Source organism: Phaseolus vulgaris, chromosome 2 (assembly GCF_000499845.2).
Source record: "Phaseolus vulgaris cultivar G19833 chromosome 2, P. vulgaris v2.0, whole genome shotgun sequence".
NCBI lineage: Eukaryota > Viridiplantae > Streptophyta > Magnoliopsida > Fabales > Fabaceae > Phaseolus > Phaseolus vulgaris.
The window spans coordinates 48,156,571-48,173,955 of NC_023758.2; the positions used below are offsets into that span (position 1 = coordinate 48,156,571).

The window sequence follows — 17,385 nt, forward strand, 5'->3', positions numbered from 1 at the left end:
TTTCTCAATTTTGAAATAAGTGCATGCAACCGGACTCTAATAGGTATTATTAATTAAACTAAAGAAACGGGTTTAATTTTTTTTTATTAGTGCTGATAAATTAAATACAAATATTTTTTTATTTGGCAGATTTAGCCTTCTAAATAAATTTCAAAATTAACTTATGTTTTTACTTTCTAATAAAATATGAGCATTTTATCTATAGTTTTTTTTCACGTGAAAATAATATATATTAAAAAATAAAATTATTTAAAAAACATGTATTATTATTGTTTGTAAAAAATGATTTGAAACTCTGATTGCTATCAGTGGTGTAAGAGTCATCAAACATAACGGGCCGTTGACGTTAATTTAATTTCCATTTTTATTTATTTTATTAAATTTGACCTTTAGTCATAGGAAAACAAAATCCTAATAATTCACGTTTCCCCAATGGCACATGGTAGAAAAATTGGTTACGTTGAAACAGTGTTTTTGTGGTATCCAATGTGAACAGTTATCGCTTTTTCACATTTTTTTTTCAAATTACGACTATGAATAAAAAAAATTATAAAAATGATAAAGTACGATTTTAGAGGAAAAATTATTCATACTATTTTAATTTAAAATAATATAGCTAAAATGATAACGATTTTAGAAGAAAAATTATAATTTTTACCAGTATAAAATAATATAATTAAAATCTTATAATACAATGATATGACTTTAGATGTATTATTATACATTAAAATTATATAAATCATATATAACTTTATTTAAAATTTAATTTTAAATTTAATAAAGTCGTCATATTTTTTTAAAAATAAAATTGTCAAAATAATACTCTAAAGTACGATGTATTTTTTGATTTAAAGTATGATTTCTACTTTAAAGTAAAACTTACTTCTTTTTTTTGCCTAAAATCATTTGTGAAAAAAATTATATTTATGAAAAAAGTATCATTATGTCTATGAATAGGTCTAAAGTTGTATCTATAAAGTACAATTTATACTTTAAAGTAAAACTTTCTTTTTTTTTTTGCCTAAAATCATTTGTGAAAAAAATTATAGAAGAAAGGAAACATCATTATGTCTATAAATAGGAAGTAAAGTAAGAGGGTGTTATGAGAAACAAACTCTCCTTTTTGTTTCTAACTAAGATTCAACCATTGGTAACCCAAACATGGGAAGCACTAAAAGGTGGATTTGGGAGGCTATGAATGCGAGAAGTGAAGGATCCGGCACAGAAACTTTGGTGTTGGCTCATGGCTACGGAATGGATCAGTCGGTGTGGGACAAAGTGGTTCCCTTGCTTGTGGAAAACTACCGTGTTGTTACGTTTGATTGGGCTTGTGCTGTGAAGAAGAACGAGAAACTCTACGACCCTGTCAAGTATTCCTCCTACGAAGCTTTTGCCGATGACTTGATCAGTCTGCTGCAGGAGATGGACCTCAAAGCTGTCACTTTTGTCGGCAGCTCCATGTCTGGCATCATTGGTTGCATTGCCTCTGTCAAAACTCCTCAACTCTTCAAAACCCTAATTCTGGTTGGTTCTTCCCCAAGGTATCTTCTTTCTTCTCTTCCCCTCAACTCATGCTGCTTTCTTTTTACTTCATCTCTGTACTTTACAAATTATATGAGAGACTACTCTTCACTTTTTCCTACTTGCAAAAAGTATTCATTAGAAAAACTAAAAAGTTAAATTAAACACTCCATCTATTTATACTACACCTGTTAGATCACATTAATCTTTCTACTTATTCTTTATTAATTAATTTTAAATATTTAATTTTTTTTTTGTTTAACTCTTATTGATATCGACTTTTCCACGTAATTCTTTTACTAATATTTTTCTCATCCTTTATTTCTTTGGTTTTCTCGAATTTTCGGCCTTTGGGTGTCTCTGCATAAGCGGTTCAATCTGTCTTTTGGATATCTCATATATGTTTATAAATTTTATTCAGTGTGTTTATGGCTACAGTTTCGTTTTTGTCCACCAATGGGATGAGGATTTGAATAGTATATTGACCGGTCAAACCATATTCATTACGAATATATATGTTTATAGAATTAAATAATATAAGAATTAAAAGGATTTTTTTTACGATGATGGAGTTATTTTTTTTGCTTTTTACTAAAATGGGATCCGTTTAAAAAAAATTACAAATTTAGGCAAGTCGTGTCAATTCGGCACGACTTCATATGCACAAATCGTTCCAATTTGACACGACTTTGCCATGTCATACTGAAGTCGTGTCTGCCCTGTCATACTTGGCACGACTTCTGCCATGTCATACTGAAGTTGTGCCAACTTGACACGACTTCTGTCACGTCATATATTTTTTTTAAAAATTTTATTGTTTATATATTGTGTAGTAAGTTATGTAATGTTAAAAATTAGTTTGATACATAATTTTCTAAGAGTGTTAGTTTTAAGGAATAAAAAATTGGATAATCGTGTATGGATCATGTCCGCCGCCATTAAATATAATTTTTTTTGCATACATGAGACATTAATATTAAAAATATACTTTTTGACTAGTGGGAGTGGGAAACCATGTCCAGTAGCAATGTCCTCAGGAGTTAATGATTCAAAGTTTGAATAAACTGATTATCCAAACATGATATATACACCATTATCCAATTTTTTATTCCTTAAAACTAACACTCTTAGAAGATTATGTATCAAATTAATTTTTAACATTACATAATTTATTACCCAATATATAAACAATAAAATTAAAAAAAAAAATAACGCGGCAGAAGTCGTGTCAAGTTGGTACGACTTCAGTATGACATGACAGAGTCGTGTCTAATTAGGACGATTTGTGCATATGAAGTTGTGCCGAATTGACACGACTTGTCTAAATTTGTAATTTTTTTAAATGAACCCCATTTTAGTAAAAAAAAAAATAACCCCATGATAAAAACCCGAATTAAAAGGATAAGTCTCTAACTTTGTGTTGGTATAATAATATAAGCAGGTTTCTGAATTCAGATGATTATGAGGGAGGCTTTAACAGGTCCGAGGTAGAGCAGTTACTGTCCAACATAGAAAACAACTACGAAAACTTTGCTTCTGCATTCGCCTCATTAATAGCAGATCCAAGCAATGAAGAAAGTGTGAAGAAATATGAAGAGGGGTTGAAGAATATGGGAGGTGAAGTTGGTCTCTCCTTGGCCAAGACCATATTCTATTCTGATTGGAGAGAGATGGTTGAGAAGGTGGAGACTCCATGCACTATCATTCAGACCAAAAAGGATGCTGCTGTTCCACACAGTGTAGCACTGTACATGCAGAACAAAATCAAAGGGAAAGTTACTTTGCAGATCATAGACACACTTGGCCATTTTCCCCAGTTATCTGCACACCTTCAGTTTGTCCAAGTGCTTAAGGCTGCTCTTGGCTCATAAAATACTTGTTATGTTGTTAATTCACTTTTAATAGTTTATTAGCATACTTTTTTTTTTATAGTTGAATCTCGTCTATTAAAATGTTATATTATGGATAGCTCGACGAGAGTGGGTGACCTGATAAGTTGAAGAAACTCTTGTTAAGATAAATTTTAAAATGATTATGATATTATATTAAAAGTGAACTTAAAAATTTAATTTTATAAAATTGATTTATAAAATGAGATTTATACCTATTTATATATTATAAGATGTCATAATTTTAAGTTGATATGAAATTTACAACTATCTATCTTATTTGATTAAAAATAGAAAAATGATAGTTTGACAACCCTTAGAGTTGTATACAACTCTTTATACGATGAAATTATAAATAAATATATATATAATAAAAAAATAAGTTTAAAATTAAATAATATGAAAAATTAATATTAAAATAATAATTAGGAGTTGTAATGTAGTTATATAAAAAATATGAATTGTGAAAATATCATTACTCTTAACTGTAATGTTTATATTTGTTAATTAAGTACTTTTGTACTTGTACTTTTATACGATACGATGATGAGTGATGTTAAGTAGCTTTTATAAAGGACAATAACTTTTGTAAACATACAAATTATTTCCAAACTTGTAAGAGTTCGTGTTCTATTTAGTTATTTTGTTGATGCAACGAAAGAAACGTAGATTTTAAACTCTAAGTCTTTGTTATCTCCTTGAAATTTTATCACTTTTTTTGTTTCATTGATTGAACATTACCCACTATAATATATAATCTTTCGTATTTAATATTTAAGGATGATAAGTTGTGTACCGTAGGAGAGAAAAGAGGTGATGAAATAAAATTTTCTAATATTATGTTTATTTTTTGGTTGATTTGAGTGAATATACAAGAAAATATAACAAGAAAGTGGGTAACACTTATATTTTTTTAGATGACCTACTTTTGATCCAAGAGAAAGAGACACATTGAAGGATTAATATCCAATTATATGTACACAAAGCAAATCAATTGAAGCAAACCAAAACCAATTAAATGAATTTATAACTTCTAATTTTGGACAGACCATGAACTAAATCTGACTTATAAAATTAGATTGTTGTAATAAATCATTAATTAATTGAGATTTGAACTTTGAATTGAAACTTGAATTTTGAAGAATTTAATTTTATTACTGTGATTCAAAAGTTAATTATATTCCATAATCAATACAAATTAATTGCATACATTAATGTAGAAGTAGCTGCATAAAACATAATGGGTTATGTACTTCTTCAACAACAGTGTCATGAATTCAATTATGGAAACTAAAGATCTCTAATATGAAGTCTTCTAACACGTTTCATGTAAAATAAATGAAGTTAAAGAGTCAAAAATTATGTTTACAAATATATTTTAATTAAAAATATTAAACAATGTTTTTATATATTATTTGCAGTTAAATTGTTTAACAAGTTTTCTTTATTGATTTAAAAAAGTTTTAAGGGAAATTCGTTTACGTTTACTTTGATTTTTTATATCACAAAATGAATATGAAAATTAAATATAATAAAAATTGAGACATCAAATAATTGTAATGAAATTTAAATATATATATATATATATATATAATAAATAATATATTTATTCACTGTTGGTTTGAATAGCTTTTTAAAATTTTAATCACTCTATATTTTTTAATTGAAACAAAATTAAATTTAATTGAATATTAATTTGATATTAGTGTTTTTGATTTTATTTTTTAAAATAAACACTACAAAAATAAATTAAAGTTCTATTTATTATAAAATGGTTAAAACTTAATTATTTTTTAAATTCATAATTTTATGAAAAGGATAAAGTTGTTGTTTCACGTCTTCTATTGAGCTGTATATGAAGTAAACACGGAGATGCAGAAAGAAATTGCCTATAACAAGACTCTTCATGAGACACAAAATTAAAAAAAAAATTGGAAAACCTTGGCCCAGGCCCAACCCTCGTCTTCTTTCAATTTTTCCTTCTCTGTTTTCCACTTTAATATCAAATACGTAATAAATATACAGTACAAATGTTAATTATATCATGGTCTTATTTTACTAAGAAAAGAGTTATGACTAATCATGTGAATATTATGATTAAATATTTTATAACTTACATGTTTTTATTGCAAGTAAATGTTAATCTTCACAAAGAAGATATATTTGTCTTTGAATTCTATAATAGAATAACAATAATAATTGTATTTATAATAACTGTTTATACTTTTTCAATACTTTCAGAAATGTATTTATGGACTTACTAGCATGTAAGAATTAAGACTTATTGAAAATATATACTTTAAAATATCTTTTCTACTAAAGAGGCAACAAATTTGTTAATTATTTAACATATGGCCCAACTAACATAACTACTATATTTGAGTTAAGCTTAATTGATAAATAAATACAAAATAATTTGAAATTCAATCAAAGCCAACTAAATGTAATTAGATTGGATTAAAGTTAAACTAATTTCAACCAAATACTCACTTAGACCGTTAATCAAATGACAAAAATATGGTGTCATTAGTGAATAACTTTGACACCTCATAAATGATCATATTATGAATTTTTAAAAGAAGTACGATATAATAATACTTTATGGCAAATTTGAATGACCAAAATAATTTCATAAAAATTGATAAATTTAAAATGTAATTAAGGTTTTTTATAACCCTCAAATTAAAAATTTCACATTAATTTTATTGATAATGTAAAATGTAAAATGTAAAAAATAAAAAGGAATAATGAAACAGCAAAAGAAGGAAAAGAGTTTCACCCGAAAGAATGTATGTATCATGGGGCATGGTTTGCAGTTTTTTTGACTAATTTAACCCTAGAGAGAAGAGAGCGAAGAGTTAGGTGAAGGAGGAAATAGTAAGAAAAAAGAGGGGTAAAAAAGGAAAGATGTAACAAGCAGGTGGTAATAGAGGCGTATTGGTTTTCAGAGGTATATCAGAGAGAAGGATGGTAATGGGTGGTGTCAGAGTTCAACGTTTTCTGAGTTCACTTTCTCTTTCTCTTTCTCTTTCTCGCTCTCAACCTTCCATCGCTCTCTCTGCGCGACCATTTTCCGCTATGGCCGAAGAATTCGTGAAGGGCACTATTCATCAGAACGGCGTCGCTGTAATCACGCTCGGCCGCTCCAAAGCACTCAACGCCATGAACCTAGGTTTTTTCTTTTCCATTTTCCCCCTTCCTTTCCCTAATTATGCATCCTTTTAAGTTGAGAATTGTGTTCGGAGATTTGCTTTTGGAATCTGGACTGTTTAGTTGAACTCGCTTTTATTGCAATACGCAATTATTGTGGAGCTCTTGGATTAGTTGAAAATTAGTATATGTGATTAGTGTCATAAGGCCCTCGAAGATTGGGAGAGTGCAAAATTTGGGTTATTTGTATTCAGTTTTTTGAGCGAATGATGATTCTGGGTATTGACTGTTCGACGTAGAATGAGAAAAACTAGGTCTGGATCTGTTTTTTATTTTATTTTTTTGGTTTAAATTATTGGCCATTTTCAGTTGAGTTAATTATGAGGGATTGTTTTTTTATTTTTTTGAAATTTTGATTTGCAACGTTTTGTGGTGCAGATATGGATGTAAAGTATAAAAGTTATCTTGATGAATGGGAATCGGACCCAAGGGTCAAATGTGTACTGGTTGATAGCATCTCGCCTCGTGCCTTTTGTGCCGGTATGATTGAGTCATTGGAGAAAATACACAATTCATTGATTTTTTTAATGCGATACTTCATTGAAGAAATTTTCTAGCTTAAATAAATAGATTAAAAAACGAGATTCTTTTTCTGATATTCTTTTTTCAATTTGAGGTTTTTTGGTTGAGTGCTAGGTAAGGTTTTGAGAGTCACCATTGGTGGTCAATGCAGGTATGGATATTAAAGGGGTTGTTGCTGAAATACAAAAGGACAAAAACACTCCTTTAGTGCCGAAGGTCTCATATTATTTGTTGTAATCTCAAATATGTAAACTATGCATTCCTATCCAGTTGCAGCTGTGATGTACTTCATTGGATATATTGTTTGCATCTCTGTCAACATCATTGTCATTTTTCAATGCTATCCTACTGGTTTATAGTTCGTGTTTCATCAAACAAAATTTTTCTATGTTCTCAACAACTTCTTACTCGGTAACCGAGATCTTAGTTTATCCGCAGGTGGTGATGTGAAGCAGATAACAATCAAAAACAATCTATCAGATATGATTGAGGTCTAGTTGTGTTCTTTGTAATAATTATATATGCCTTCAGATTCATACCCTTTCTCTTTGTCAAAACCATGTCAGTGCAAAATATATACCCATCCTATTGGATATTTTGCACTTATTAACTAATAATGTCTATATTTCCACTATACTCTAGAGAAAGTGTTTTGTACACTGCTAATTTATTATATGTCATTATTCATGACAAACTAGTTTTAATAGCTTCAACTTAAAAGGTAATTGGTAATGTAGGGATTTTCATGACCAATTAAGGAGGCTTTTGGAAGAGTTGATTTGAGGTCACAGATGTAATTTATAACCTTGTATTTTTTTTTAAAAGCTTATTTCAATTAGCTTAATGGAGAAGCTCATCAAATAAGTTCTTTTTAACTTATTTTAATAACTTAGCCTACCTCATTTGCTAAGAGCTTATGAGTTAGTTTTTAATTAAGTTGTTCACCAAATGCATACTAAATCCAAAATAAAATGTGCCATCTTAGTCTGTGATTGAAGAAGCAATCTGTGCCACTTCTTTTTTCTTTTTTGGTAAGGCCACAATAATCCTCACTCTTGAAGGTGTGCAATCAATCCCTGCCCAGGTGTTGGTAGTATGTGTGTGGCCATGGCCAGAAGGTGCTTCCAGTTCAGGCCTATTAGTACCCTATCTGTCATTATAGGATTACCCTTTTGACAGTCTTTTCTTTCCTTTGACACTGAACTTCCTTTGGGTGTTTTGGTGTAGGAGACTACTAGAACTGCATTTGTTAAGTCTTACTAATTGCTGTCAACCAACCAATGTAATCAAACTCGAGAATCTAAATAAATTCGTGGAAGCTTCATATACTTGTCTGAGACTCAACTCATAAGAGTTTACCTGATATGAAATAATATTAAAAGAGAATAATCATAAAATCATTAAAAAGCCAAAATTCCAATTTCACCACAAAACAAACTGAAGTTAAAAAGTACTATAACATAAAATTATACAAAAATGACCAATTTAAAAGTTAATGTTATGAAGTCATCACACTCTGAAGTCGAGAGTCAAGACCACAAAATCTGTGATGATATCAAATTCTTAATTTCTCAATTTCATTTCTTAGGCCCTCAAATCCCAACTACTGCTGCAAGTTCTGAGCCTAAACCAGTAAAGGAAAAGACAAATGTGCTTGAAATGAAAAGAGTTTCTAAAAAGAACCAAAAAAGGGAAATAGTTGGCCAAATGGTGCTCTTTTAGGAACTTTTTAGGGCCTGTTTCTGTACATAAAGCAGACTTGCTAAATCAGCCTTGGAATCATTATTGTGAGCAATTTTTTCAAATCCTGGCTGAGTTCATACAAGTTTGGCCTGGTCCTGGCTTCCTTGCAAGTTATTGCACATTTGGACCCTATCCTAAACTATTTAACAATGCCGTGGCAATTATGCATTTTGCTGTATGTTTCATATTTGTATGACCTCTTAATTACATAAACATAATTTCATCTCTTACATATTTTAGGTCTTCACTGCTGAGTATTCTCTGATATGCAAAATTTCGGATTATCCAAAGCCTTATATAAGCTTCATGGACGGAATAACAATGGGTTTTGGAATTGGTTTATCTGGTCATGGCCGGTATCGCATCATAACAGAGGTATGCTCACCTGTTAATAGTTGCCTTGTTTAATCATGAATTTCCATTGTAGATCCTGCTTATGACTTTTCTTCTACTTTCTCATCTACAGAGAACCATTCTTGCCATGCCAGAAAATGGAATTGGTTTGTTTCCGGACGTAGGTTTTGCTTATATAGCAGCTCAAAGTCCAGGGGAAGGATCTGTTGGTAAATATATTTTTTAAAATTAATACAACATTTTAAGTTCTTTATTGCTTTTACAAGACTAGCTAATGCGTGGATTTGAGTTTGTCAAAACAACGATGGTTCTCTCTCATTTTGTGTGTGCACTATTCTTTTGTAATCTGCATGATGAATACATGTTGTATGCTACACTAGTGAAGCATTCAGATGTGATCTCAAGTTTCAGCTAAAATTAATTTTATTTATAGTTTGTTGAAAGGTTCTTCCATTTTTCCACTTGCATTGTATGGATTCTTATTATGTTAATTTGAAAATTTACCTAATTTCAGGTGCTTATCTTGGATTGACTGGGAAGAGAATTTCTACTCCTTCAGATGCAATATATGTTGGTCTTGGAACACATTACGTACCATCTGGAAAATTAGGTTCATTCAAGGATGCCCTTTTGGCCACAAACTTGTATGTTACCTCTAACCTTTGAACAGCTCTTAAGGCTCTATTTAAGAATATTGCCCCTGTTGACTTGATCGATTTAGATTAAATTGGATCCATGAAATTGTATCACTTCATAGGTATGTGTCATGTTGAGGATACACTGCTGGTTTTGCTCATGGTCTTCTTAAATGTTCGTTGAAATAATCTTTCTTTACTATTGGCTTTGTCTCTAAGTATATTATATATAATTGCAACAAGTGTATATTAACGAGGCTTCAAACCTTAAAGATGTAATGATCTTGCACAAAACTTATTGGTTATATAGTTCCCAGGATCCAACCCAGGACATCAAAGTACTTTTAGCAAGATATGAGTCCAACCCTGAATCTGAGGCACGGTTGAAATTGCTGTTACCTCAGATAGTGTCTTCATTTGGAGGAAATAAATCAGTCACTGAAATCATTGAGGAGCTAAAAAAATACCAGTCAAGCACTGACCCTAATGGTATGCTGATTGACATATGAAATGTCCAGATATTCTCAATGTTGTGTATATATTAAATAGTGATGTTTGAAATTACAGTTAATTGCCAGACTAGTTGTAATATTGTATTTTGCTATTTCTAGTCGTGGAGTGGGCTAGTGAAGCTCTTGAAGGCCTCGGAAAAGGTGCTCCCTTTTCCCTTTCCTTGACCAATAAGTACTTCTCTGCAGTTGCCTCTGCAGTGGGGAACAATAACGGTGAACTATCCACGGTAAGCACACTTTTTTAAGGGCGAGGGTGGTTGATTTCTATGTCTTCAAACTAATTTATGTGTTATCTGCATTGGGAACTTCCAGCTTAATGGCGTAATGAAAACTGAGTATCGTATTGCCTTGAGGTCTTCACTGCGACATGATTTTTCAGAAGGTGTCCGAGCAGTGCTGGTGGACAAGGATCAGGTTCTTTTTTTTTTCTTATGTTTTGTATATTTTTAATCTAGAAGACAAACTCCAGTGTATGCTGAAAATAAGTGGTATCACTATAAGTTATTACTTAAGATATTATCAGTTAAACAAAATCATGAAAAAATTATGTTTGTTCTTGGTGTTTGTACTAATGCTTTTATTCTTCCAAAGCTTGGAAGACACTCGATAATCCAGTTTAAATTACATGTTTCTGATTAATTTTCAACACTTGTGTAAAAGAACTGAAGGCATAAAATACCTACTTGGATACTTATATTATTTATTGGTTGTTTTCCTTTTTCCTTTCCTTTTCCGTTCAATGGCTCTTCAGCTCTCATATCAAAGTACTACCACCACCGCTGCCATAACATCACTTCTACCATCATCATTTCATTGCCTCTGCCAGCGTGCTCAATTTCAAAACTATATGAAAACATAATTTATCAAACATGCTTTTGATAGTTTTCTTCTGTGATAGAAATGTATGAAATAATTTAAAAAAAGTCCAATAAAATCAAATATGCCCCATATATTTAATTTCTCTAGGTATAAATCTACAGTTCTAAGTATTCAGAAATTATATCTGGTCCTTGTCTGTGTCCATATATTTTCTTCAATAATTGGTATATGCTGTTTCCTACTTGGGGAATATATTCAATAATGTTCTTCGCGCAGAACCCAAAATGGAAACCATCAAGCCTGGAGGAAGTTGATCCGAGTGAAGTGGAAGCCGTCTTTAAACCATTAGGACCAGAGGTTGGGGAGTTTAGAGTGTAAGTTTAGAAAGAAAGTGTACTCTTCTCATTTGTCAAATGCATTAAAGAAATGTAGGCACTGCGTAAAATAAACAGATGCTATTTGACGTAGCATGTTAATTGTACTGTTTACCATATGTGATAACATGGGATCATGTTTTCGAAAGTCAAAGGACGATGTTGCCCCTTTCATACCCAATTGGAAGAAATGAAGGCTCTGCTTTCCTTAATCATATGTCTGAATGTACTCAGTGAATTACACAATTTATCTAGTATTGAGCATTTTATATGATCTTTTCAATTTTATATCATAATCCATCCATGTATTAGTGTAATAAGGATATTCAGTCATTTTAATGCACTATTATTTAAGTCCCTGGAAGTATTATAATAGGAAGAAAAGTATCTAAAAGTGATGTATATAATTTGTTTGTGATTTTAGTCTTATTATTAGTCTCTTAATTCAAAATGTACTGTTAAAATGGCGACAATAATTAAATTTAAAGAATAAAACTATTGTAAGTAGCTAAATATAGGAAATAAAATGGAAGTATGTTTACATAAGTGCAACATTGACTTTAATGACGATTCCAATAGGACCAAAAGTGACTTTAATGACGATTCTAATAGTACTAAAGGGTAAGTTACATCCTAGGATTTTTACCTTTAAATTTTAAGAAATTCAGGAATCTAATTTGCAGTTAATTAAATATTTTTTGAGAACTAAAGTGAATGTTTATTATTAAAATAAATGAAAACCACATCCTCGTTAATTTATCTATTTTCACGGTTCAGTCACCTAACATTAATCTAAGTATTCTGTATTATATTAATTGAAATTTATGTGACAAAATTATGGAAAATTGATTTAAGTCTATATGAAAAAAAAAATTATATTACTATAAAATATCTTTTAATTGATTTTTTTTTTAAATTTATCGTTATAGACGAAAATTTATTTAAAAAATAATTCAATATCCCATTCATATATAAATAAATGCAATATACAAATTATTGGATCAATTTGTTTAATTTTAATAAAACTTAAAATGGATATATAATCAAACAGTTGGTTTGATAAAATTATTTTATCATATAAAATTGGTAGTTATCAATATAATTTGTTCTTGTATAATATAAAATTTACCTTCAGTTTTCATTCAATCAAATGTATTAATTGAAAAAATACATTCCGAAGCTATGATAATATGAATGCACATAACCCAGTCGCATAAATTTCCACAACCATCAGGTTAACTACCAACATACAACAACTATCTTTTTTCTCTGACGCGACGGTTCCATAGAGTCAGAGAGTTGAGACTATTCTACAATGTATTCCAACATTGTTTTTTAAGGTCTTCTCCAAAACATAAACAAAACACCGAATAAAAAAGAGATAAGATTTAATGGAGGAGATAAAAAAGAGACCAGACAGGTATTATACAGCTCCATCTGACAGTGCTATACACAGCAAAACTCATGAGTAGGAAATAATATGTATAGATATACCTTTACCCACTTACTAAAGCCTGTCCTTTCCTCCTCGATCTTGGAGGCCTTTGATTTACTTGATGATCCTTTGAATTGGGCTCCACCAGCAGCAAACGTGACATAACATATGACAAAAGCTCTTCACGGTGAGAGAAGGTAAAATCCAAATGCGCATATTCAAACTCATTATATGAGACATCCACACCAGCATCCTTCATCAATTTATAGTGTCTCTTTACCATTGAAGATCGTATTACCGTGTCTCTCTGACCAGCAACCAGATCAACAGGAATGTCGATGAGTCCATAGTGTTCACCCAAGTCCAAAGGCTCAGGGGAACCATATATTTTCATATTATATGCACTGCCATAATCAAACATTATAAATCTTCTAGTACGCTTTATCTGTGCAAGATGGAGAGCAACACCAAACGATACTCCTGGCATATCATTCATGTTGTAATGTGGTAATCCTAAAACCCCAACCCAATTTGAGCTGTCCCCGCCAGTAACATAACCTACTAAAGTTTGAACCAATCCTCCAACTGCAGGTAGGTTTTGCAGGTCCCTAGCTAACTTGTTAACCAGCATACGGAAAAACCTGGTTGGAATGTAGAAGGCTGGGAAAATACGAGACAAAATAGGGCCCAGTAAAAACAATACATGCTCCATCACAGACAAGACCAGGTTTGAGTCATGATGAAAACCAGCAGGTGATAACAAAACCAATCTTGAAAGTCTATGGGGCTTTGATTGTAACCTACGCGTAACAACATATATTAATATAGAAGCTCCTCCCAAACTATGACAAATTGCACAGAGCTTGTAAAGCTGATCATCATTACTTTCCTGCTCACTATCGAGCTTACTAAGCCTCAATTCAGCAGTTTTTACTTGATGGATTTTCTCGATCAAAGCAGGAATATCCTCCGTCCCATATTCATTGATGGAGTACTTCCAATATCTGCACTACATCGATGTCACAGGAATGAAGAGTACGTTAAATATAAACTACTTTGTATAAGACAACACAAGACAAATGAAAAGGTTTTGCTTTGAGCACTTACTCACGAGAGGAGATATTCTTTTTGACATGTTCCCTAGAAACCAAACCGCGAATATTTCCCAGAAATACATCATAGCCTGGTAATAAACAAACGTACATGTAATAACTCTTCAAAAACAGATATTTTCTTGAGAAGCGCATACTATCTTGACTGATGTAACAAACCTTGATCAAAGGCTGCAAAGGCGGGAGAGCCAACAACACCGTTAGATACCCAACTGAACCAAAAAATTTTAACTTATTAGACTACCACTACTGATCATTCTGGCATCCAAGCAACTGAAACAATAGAAAAAAAAATTCAAGACTCAGAGGGTGGGAATAAGGTACAGAACACAGGATGCAGGGTAAAATCTAAACAGAAAAGCTCACCAGTCCTATATGTCATGCCAAGATTACAACTAATAAAGGATAAAGGATTCAGTCGACCGTATACTTAAAAATATGATGCAACACAAATTTACCCAACCACCATACAGGTCTCTACTTCACATTCACATGAAAAGAAATACTCAATAAATTAAACCCAAACTAATAAAGATTGAGACAGCAACACTACTCACCCCATTGATGAATCAAAGATTCCATGCTGAAGATAAACAGCTTTACGTGCATATCGCCTGTGAAGTTAGATTACAGACATTAGACTGTACACAAAGCAATAACAATAATCAAGTCTCCCTATTGTCATTTCTTATATTGTTGATATAAATATGTCATAATTATATATATTCTGAATGATAAAATTCTGTTATAGCTTTCAAAACCCTCTAGCTTTACACATGATTGAGTCCTGATGCCAATAGTACTATATTTATGCCAGGAATGAACCACAGCTTTGAAAAGAATTATAACTACCAGAAAAAGACGCATATGAGATTCAATTCACTCCATACAACAATAGAAAAAAAAATTTGAGATCAAAAGATGTCAAATAGTCAATTAGTATTATGCATGATGTCTCCAACTGTGCAGTGATTCTCACTGGATAACCAGATGGGGCGCATTTAATTTTAATATTGGAAATATCACAGTAAGTTCAAAATCAAAGAGGGTGGATATTTACACTTACGGAGGTCCATACATTTCTCTAAAAAATGTCTAATTTACCTAGGAATTCTTTCTAGAAGAAGAACATATCCATCGGGAGTGATCACATGAATAGCTTCATATGGATACCTTGAGAATTAAAAGTACAAGTCGTTAATTGGACCAGCAAGATCATGAAACAAAAAAGGATTGGTGTAAACGAAAGTCTTTACTTTACCCTAGCTCTGTTATTACATCTTGACATGTTCGGGCATCTGTGTTCAGAGATGAACGAAAAATGGTATTCCTGTCTGCAGGTGCTGAAGAAACAGTGGCATCCTCAACGACATCATTATCAACTAAAACGCGTCTTTCATGAGATGAAAACAACTTGAATAAAGTTCCAAAAGCTTCCGATGGGGAAAAGAGAATATGTATAGACTTGTGAATAGCATCAAAAACAGCTTCTATAAATATCTCCATGGCCAAATGAAGATCCTGATTGAAAACCAAGAAAGAAAAAAGAGAAACACAAAAGTTATATACTCGAGATTCGTCTGCTAAAGCATAAATATACGGTCAGAAAAAACAACATGAAGTAATAAGGATAGAAGTTGATGCTCAACCTCTATGACCCCACGTCTCCTATCAGTGGCACGATGAATAATTTGATCCTTGAGGCTTTGCACTCTATTGGGTGCATGTTGTTGTGAATGGTGTTGACAGACAGAGATAGCCCGCGGTTTTGACAACCCAGAATAAACTAATTGGAAAAGACGAAATGGAAGCCCCAGCAAGAACTGTATAGGAACCAATATCCAATCCGTCTGATGCCTACCATAATCAGTAAAAGTAGCTTCGGAGGCTCTAGAACTTTGAGATAAGGGAGATTGAGGATATTCTTCATATTCATCACTGTCTTCTTCTTCTTCATCATCTTCTTCTTCTTCTCCAGATGAATATTCTAGGCTTGATACATCAGAATCCACAGAAAGCTCATGAATAAACTGATTGAAAGAGGACGCGCCACTAAAAGCAAAGCAAGGGAAACAATGTCAAGAACCGTGTACAAGATTAAAGACAGGACACATTATACAGTTGTGAATGATCATCCCAAATGTAATCCAATGCAAATTATAAACAATTTAAAAAATATATTCAAAACAAAGAGCAGTACAAAAGTAGATTACACATGAAATGAAAAACACCGAACACGTCTATTTCTCATATGATATGATAGAAACAAGATTTCAGAAAGACATATTTCACAAAACCATAATGAAAAATGGAACTTACTTTTCCATCCAACGTGGAAAGTGTGGTCCACGAAAAGTGGGCCTGAGCTCCCAACCCTGAATACCTTCAAGTATATTAGCTTTCCCAGGTAGCAGTGCCAACACCAGAGCTGAGACACCATTGATCACTCCCACAACATTGTTCAACGACTCATAAGTAAGCGTCTTCACCGACCTGCACCAAAATTTAAATTTGGCCACTCATGCAATTAAATTCACAAAAAAATCAGATAGATTTCAGCAAGAATTAACATTAAAGCATTTAGATTAAAAAATGATTAGTTCGATAAGTTTAATTAAGCATAATGTTATGACAATGGAATGGAACAGCGAGAGCGAGATAGAAGAGAAAGGTTGTTACTCTTTAGTAACAGCGAGAACGTCGTCAACAAAACGTTGCATGCTGAATGGTTAGGTTCAGAATTTGAGAATCATGGAAATGCAGAGAGAGAGATCGATTCCATTCGTTTCTTCGGTTGCGTTGCGAGGGAAACTTAGAGCAGGGTTAAGTCGGTGAGGGCATTCAACAGTCACTCTCTCAGATTCCACGTGGCGCTCTGATTGCGACTCAGTGATTCGTCTCCGTCTGTTCTCACCGTCCGATCAGAGCGTCGACTTTTCTATGCAATACATCATGTCCTTACACGTGGCTTAAGGACAGGGCCTTTCTCCTTTGCTTAATAATAATGGCTATCATACTAATAAAGTAATGACTAGTAATAATTTGACACCTAAATAACGTCCATTTGATGTTTTATTATTTTACATAAATAACTGTGTCAAAAAATCATTTTTTAAAATAATATAATCTCAAATATTTGTAAAATTGATTATTTTTTGATATAATTTATGCATTTAATTGTTAATTTTTTTCATAATAATAGATTGAATAAACATTGGAAAAAAATGATACAGATAAATATTGAAAAATGTAACATGAT

The 17,385-nt window shown here is 31.8% G+C and overlaps 3 protein-coding genes across 9 annotated transcripts; 2 read left to right on the plus strand and 1 right to left on the minus strand.

Moving 5' to 3' along the window:
* The first annotated feature begins 1,088 nt into the window (after positions 1 to 1,088).
* LOC137812892 (probable strigolactone esterase DAD2) lies at positions 1,089 to 3,485 on the plus strand. 2 transcript variants are annotated; one of them, XM_068615137.1, is made up of 2 exons: positions 1,089 to 1,541; positions 2,963 to 3,485. In XM_068615137.1, exons 1-2 carry the CDS (start codon positions 1,162 to 1,164, stop codon positions 3,390 to 3,392), a joined length of 810 nt encoding a protein of 269 aa, XP_068471238.1. In that variant the 5' UTR covers positions 1,089 to 1,161; the 3' UTR covers positions 3,393 to 3,485. The 2 variants fall into 2 exon arrangements, with proteins under 2 accessions (XP_068471238.1, XP_068471239.1); XM_068615138.1 differs by having other exon boundaries at positions 1,094 to 1,541; positions 3,002 to 3,485.
* Positions 3,486 to 6,173: 2,688 nt separating this feature from the next.
* On the plus strand, positions 6,174 to 11,850 carry LOC137812894 (3-hydroxyisobutyryl-CoA hydrolase-like protein 3, mitochondrial). Of its 5 annotated transcripts, none has more exons than XM_068615144.1 (11): positions 6,352 to 6,582; positions 6,999 to 7,100; positions 7,294 to 7,338; positions 7,581 to 7,633; positions 9,126 to 9,260; positions 9,352 to 9,448; positions 9,754 to 9,883; positions 10,185 to 10,363; positions 10,486 to 10,613; positions 10,699 to 10,800; positions 11,482 to 11,850. In XM_068615144.1, the coding sequence occupies exons 1-11, from the start codon at positions 6,378 to 6,380 to the stop codon at positions 11,581 to 11,583; spliced, it is 1,278 nt and encodes a 425-aa protein (XP_068471245.1). In that variant the 5' UTR covers positions 6,352 to 6,377; the 3' UTR covers positions 11,584 to 11,850. The 5 variants fall into 5 exon arrangements, with proteins under 5 accessions (XP_068471240.1, XP_068471241.1, XP_068471245.1 ...); XM_068615143.1 differs by having other exon boundaries at positions 6,365 to 6,582; positions 7,294 to 7,358; XM_068615139.1 differs by lacking the exon at positions 7,581 to 7,633 and having other exon boundaries at positions 6,174 to 6,582; positions 7,294 to 7,358.
* A 924-nt stretch (positions 11,851 to 12,774) lies between these two features.
* LOC137812895 (uncharacterized) lies at positions 12,775 to 16,956 on the minus strand. Of its 2 annotated transcripts, XM_068615145.1 has the most exons (9): positions 16,806 to 16,956; positions 16,446 to 16,619; positions 15,776 to 16,178; positions 15,388 to 15,647; positions 15,231 to 15,299; positions 14,684 to 14,740; positions 14,286 to 14,338; positions 14,122 to 14,197; positions 12,775 to 14,018 (listed from the first exon to the last, which is right to left on the minus strand). In XM_068615145.1, the coding sequence occupies exons 1-9, from the start codon at positions 16,844 to 16,846 to the stop codon at positions 13,076 to 13,078; spliced, it is 2,076 nt and encodes a 691-aa protein (XP_068471246.1). In that variant the 5' UTR covers positions 16,847 to 16,956; the 3' UTR covers positions 12,775 to 13,075. The 2 variants fall into 2 exon arrangements, with proteins under 2 accessions (XP_068471246.1, XP_068471247.1); XM_068615146.1 differs by lacking the exon at positions 15,231 to 15,299.
* Positions 16,957 to 17,385: the final 429 nt, after the last annotated feature.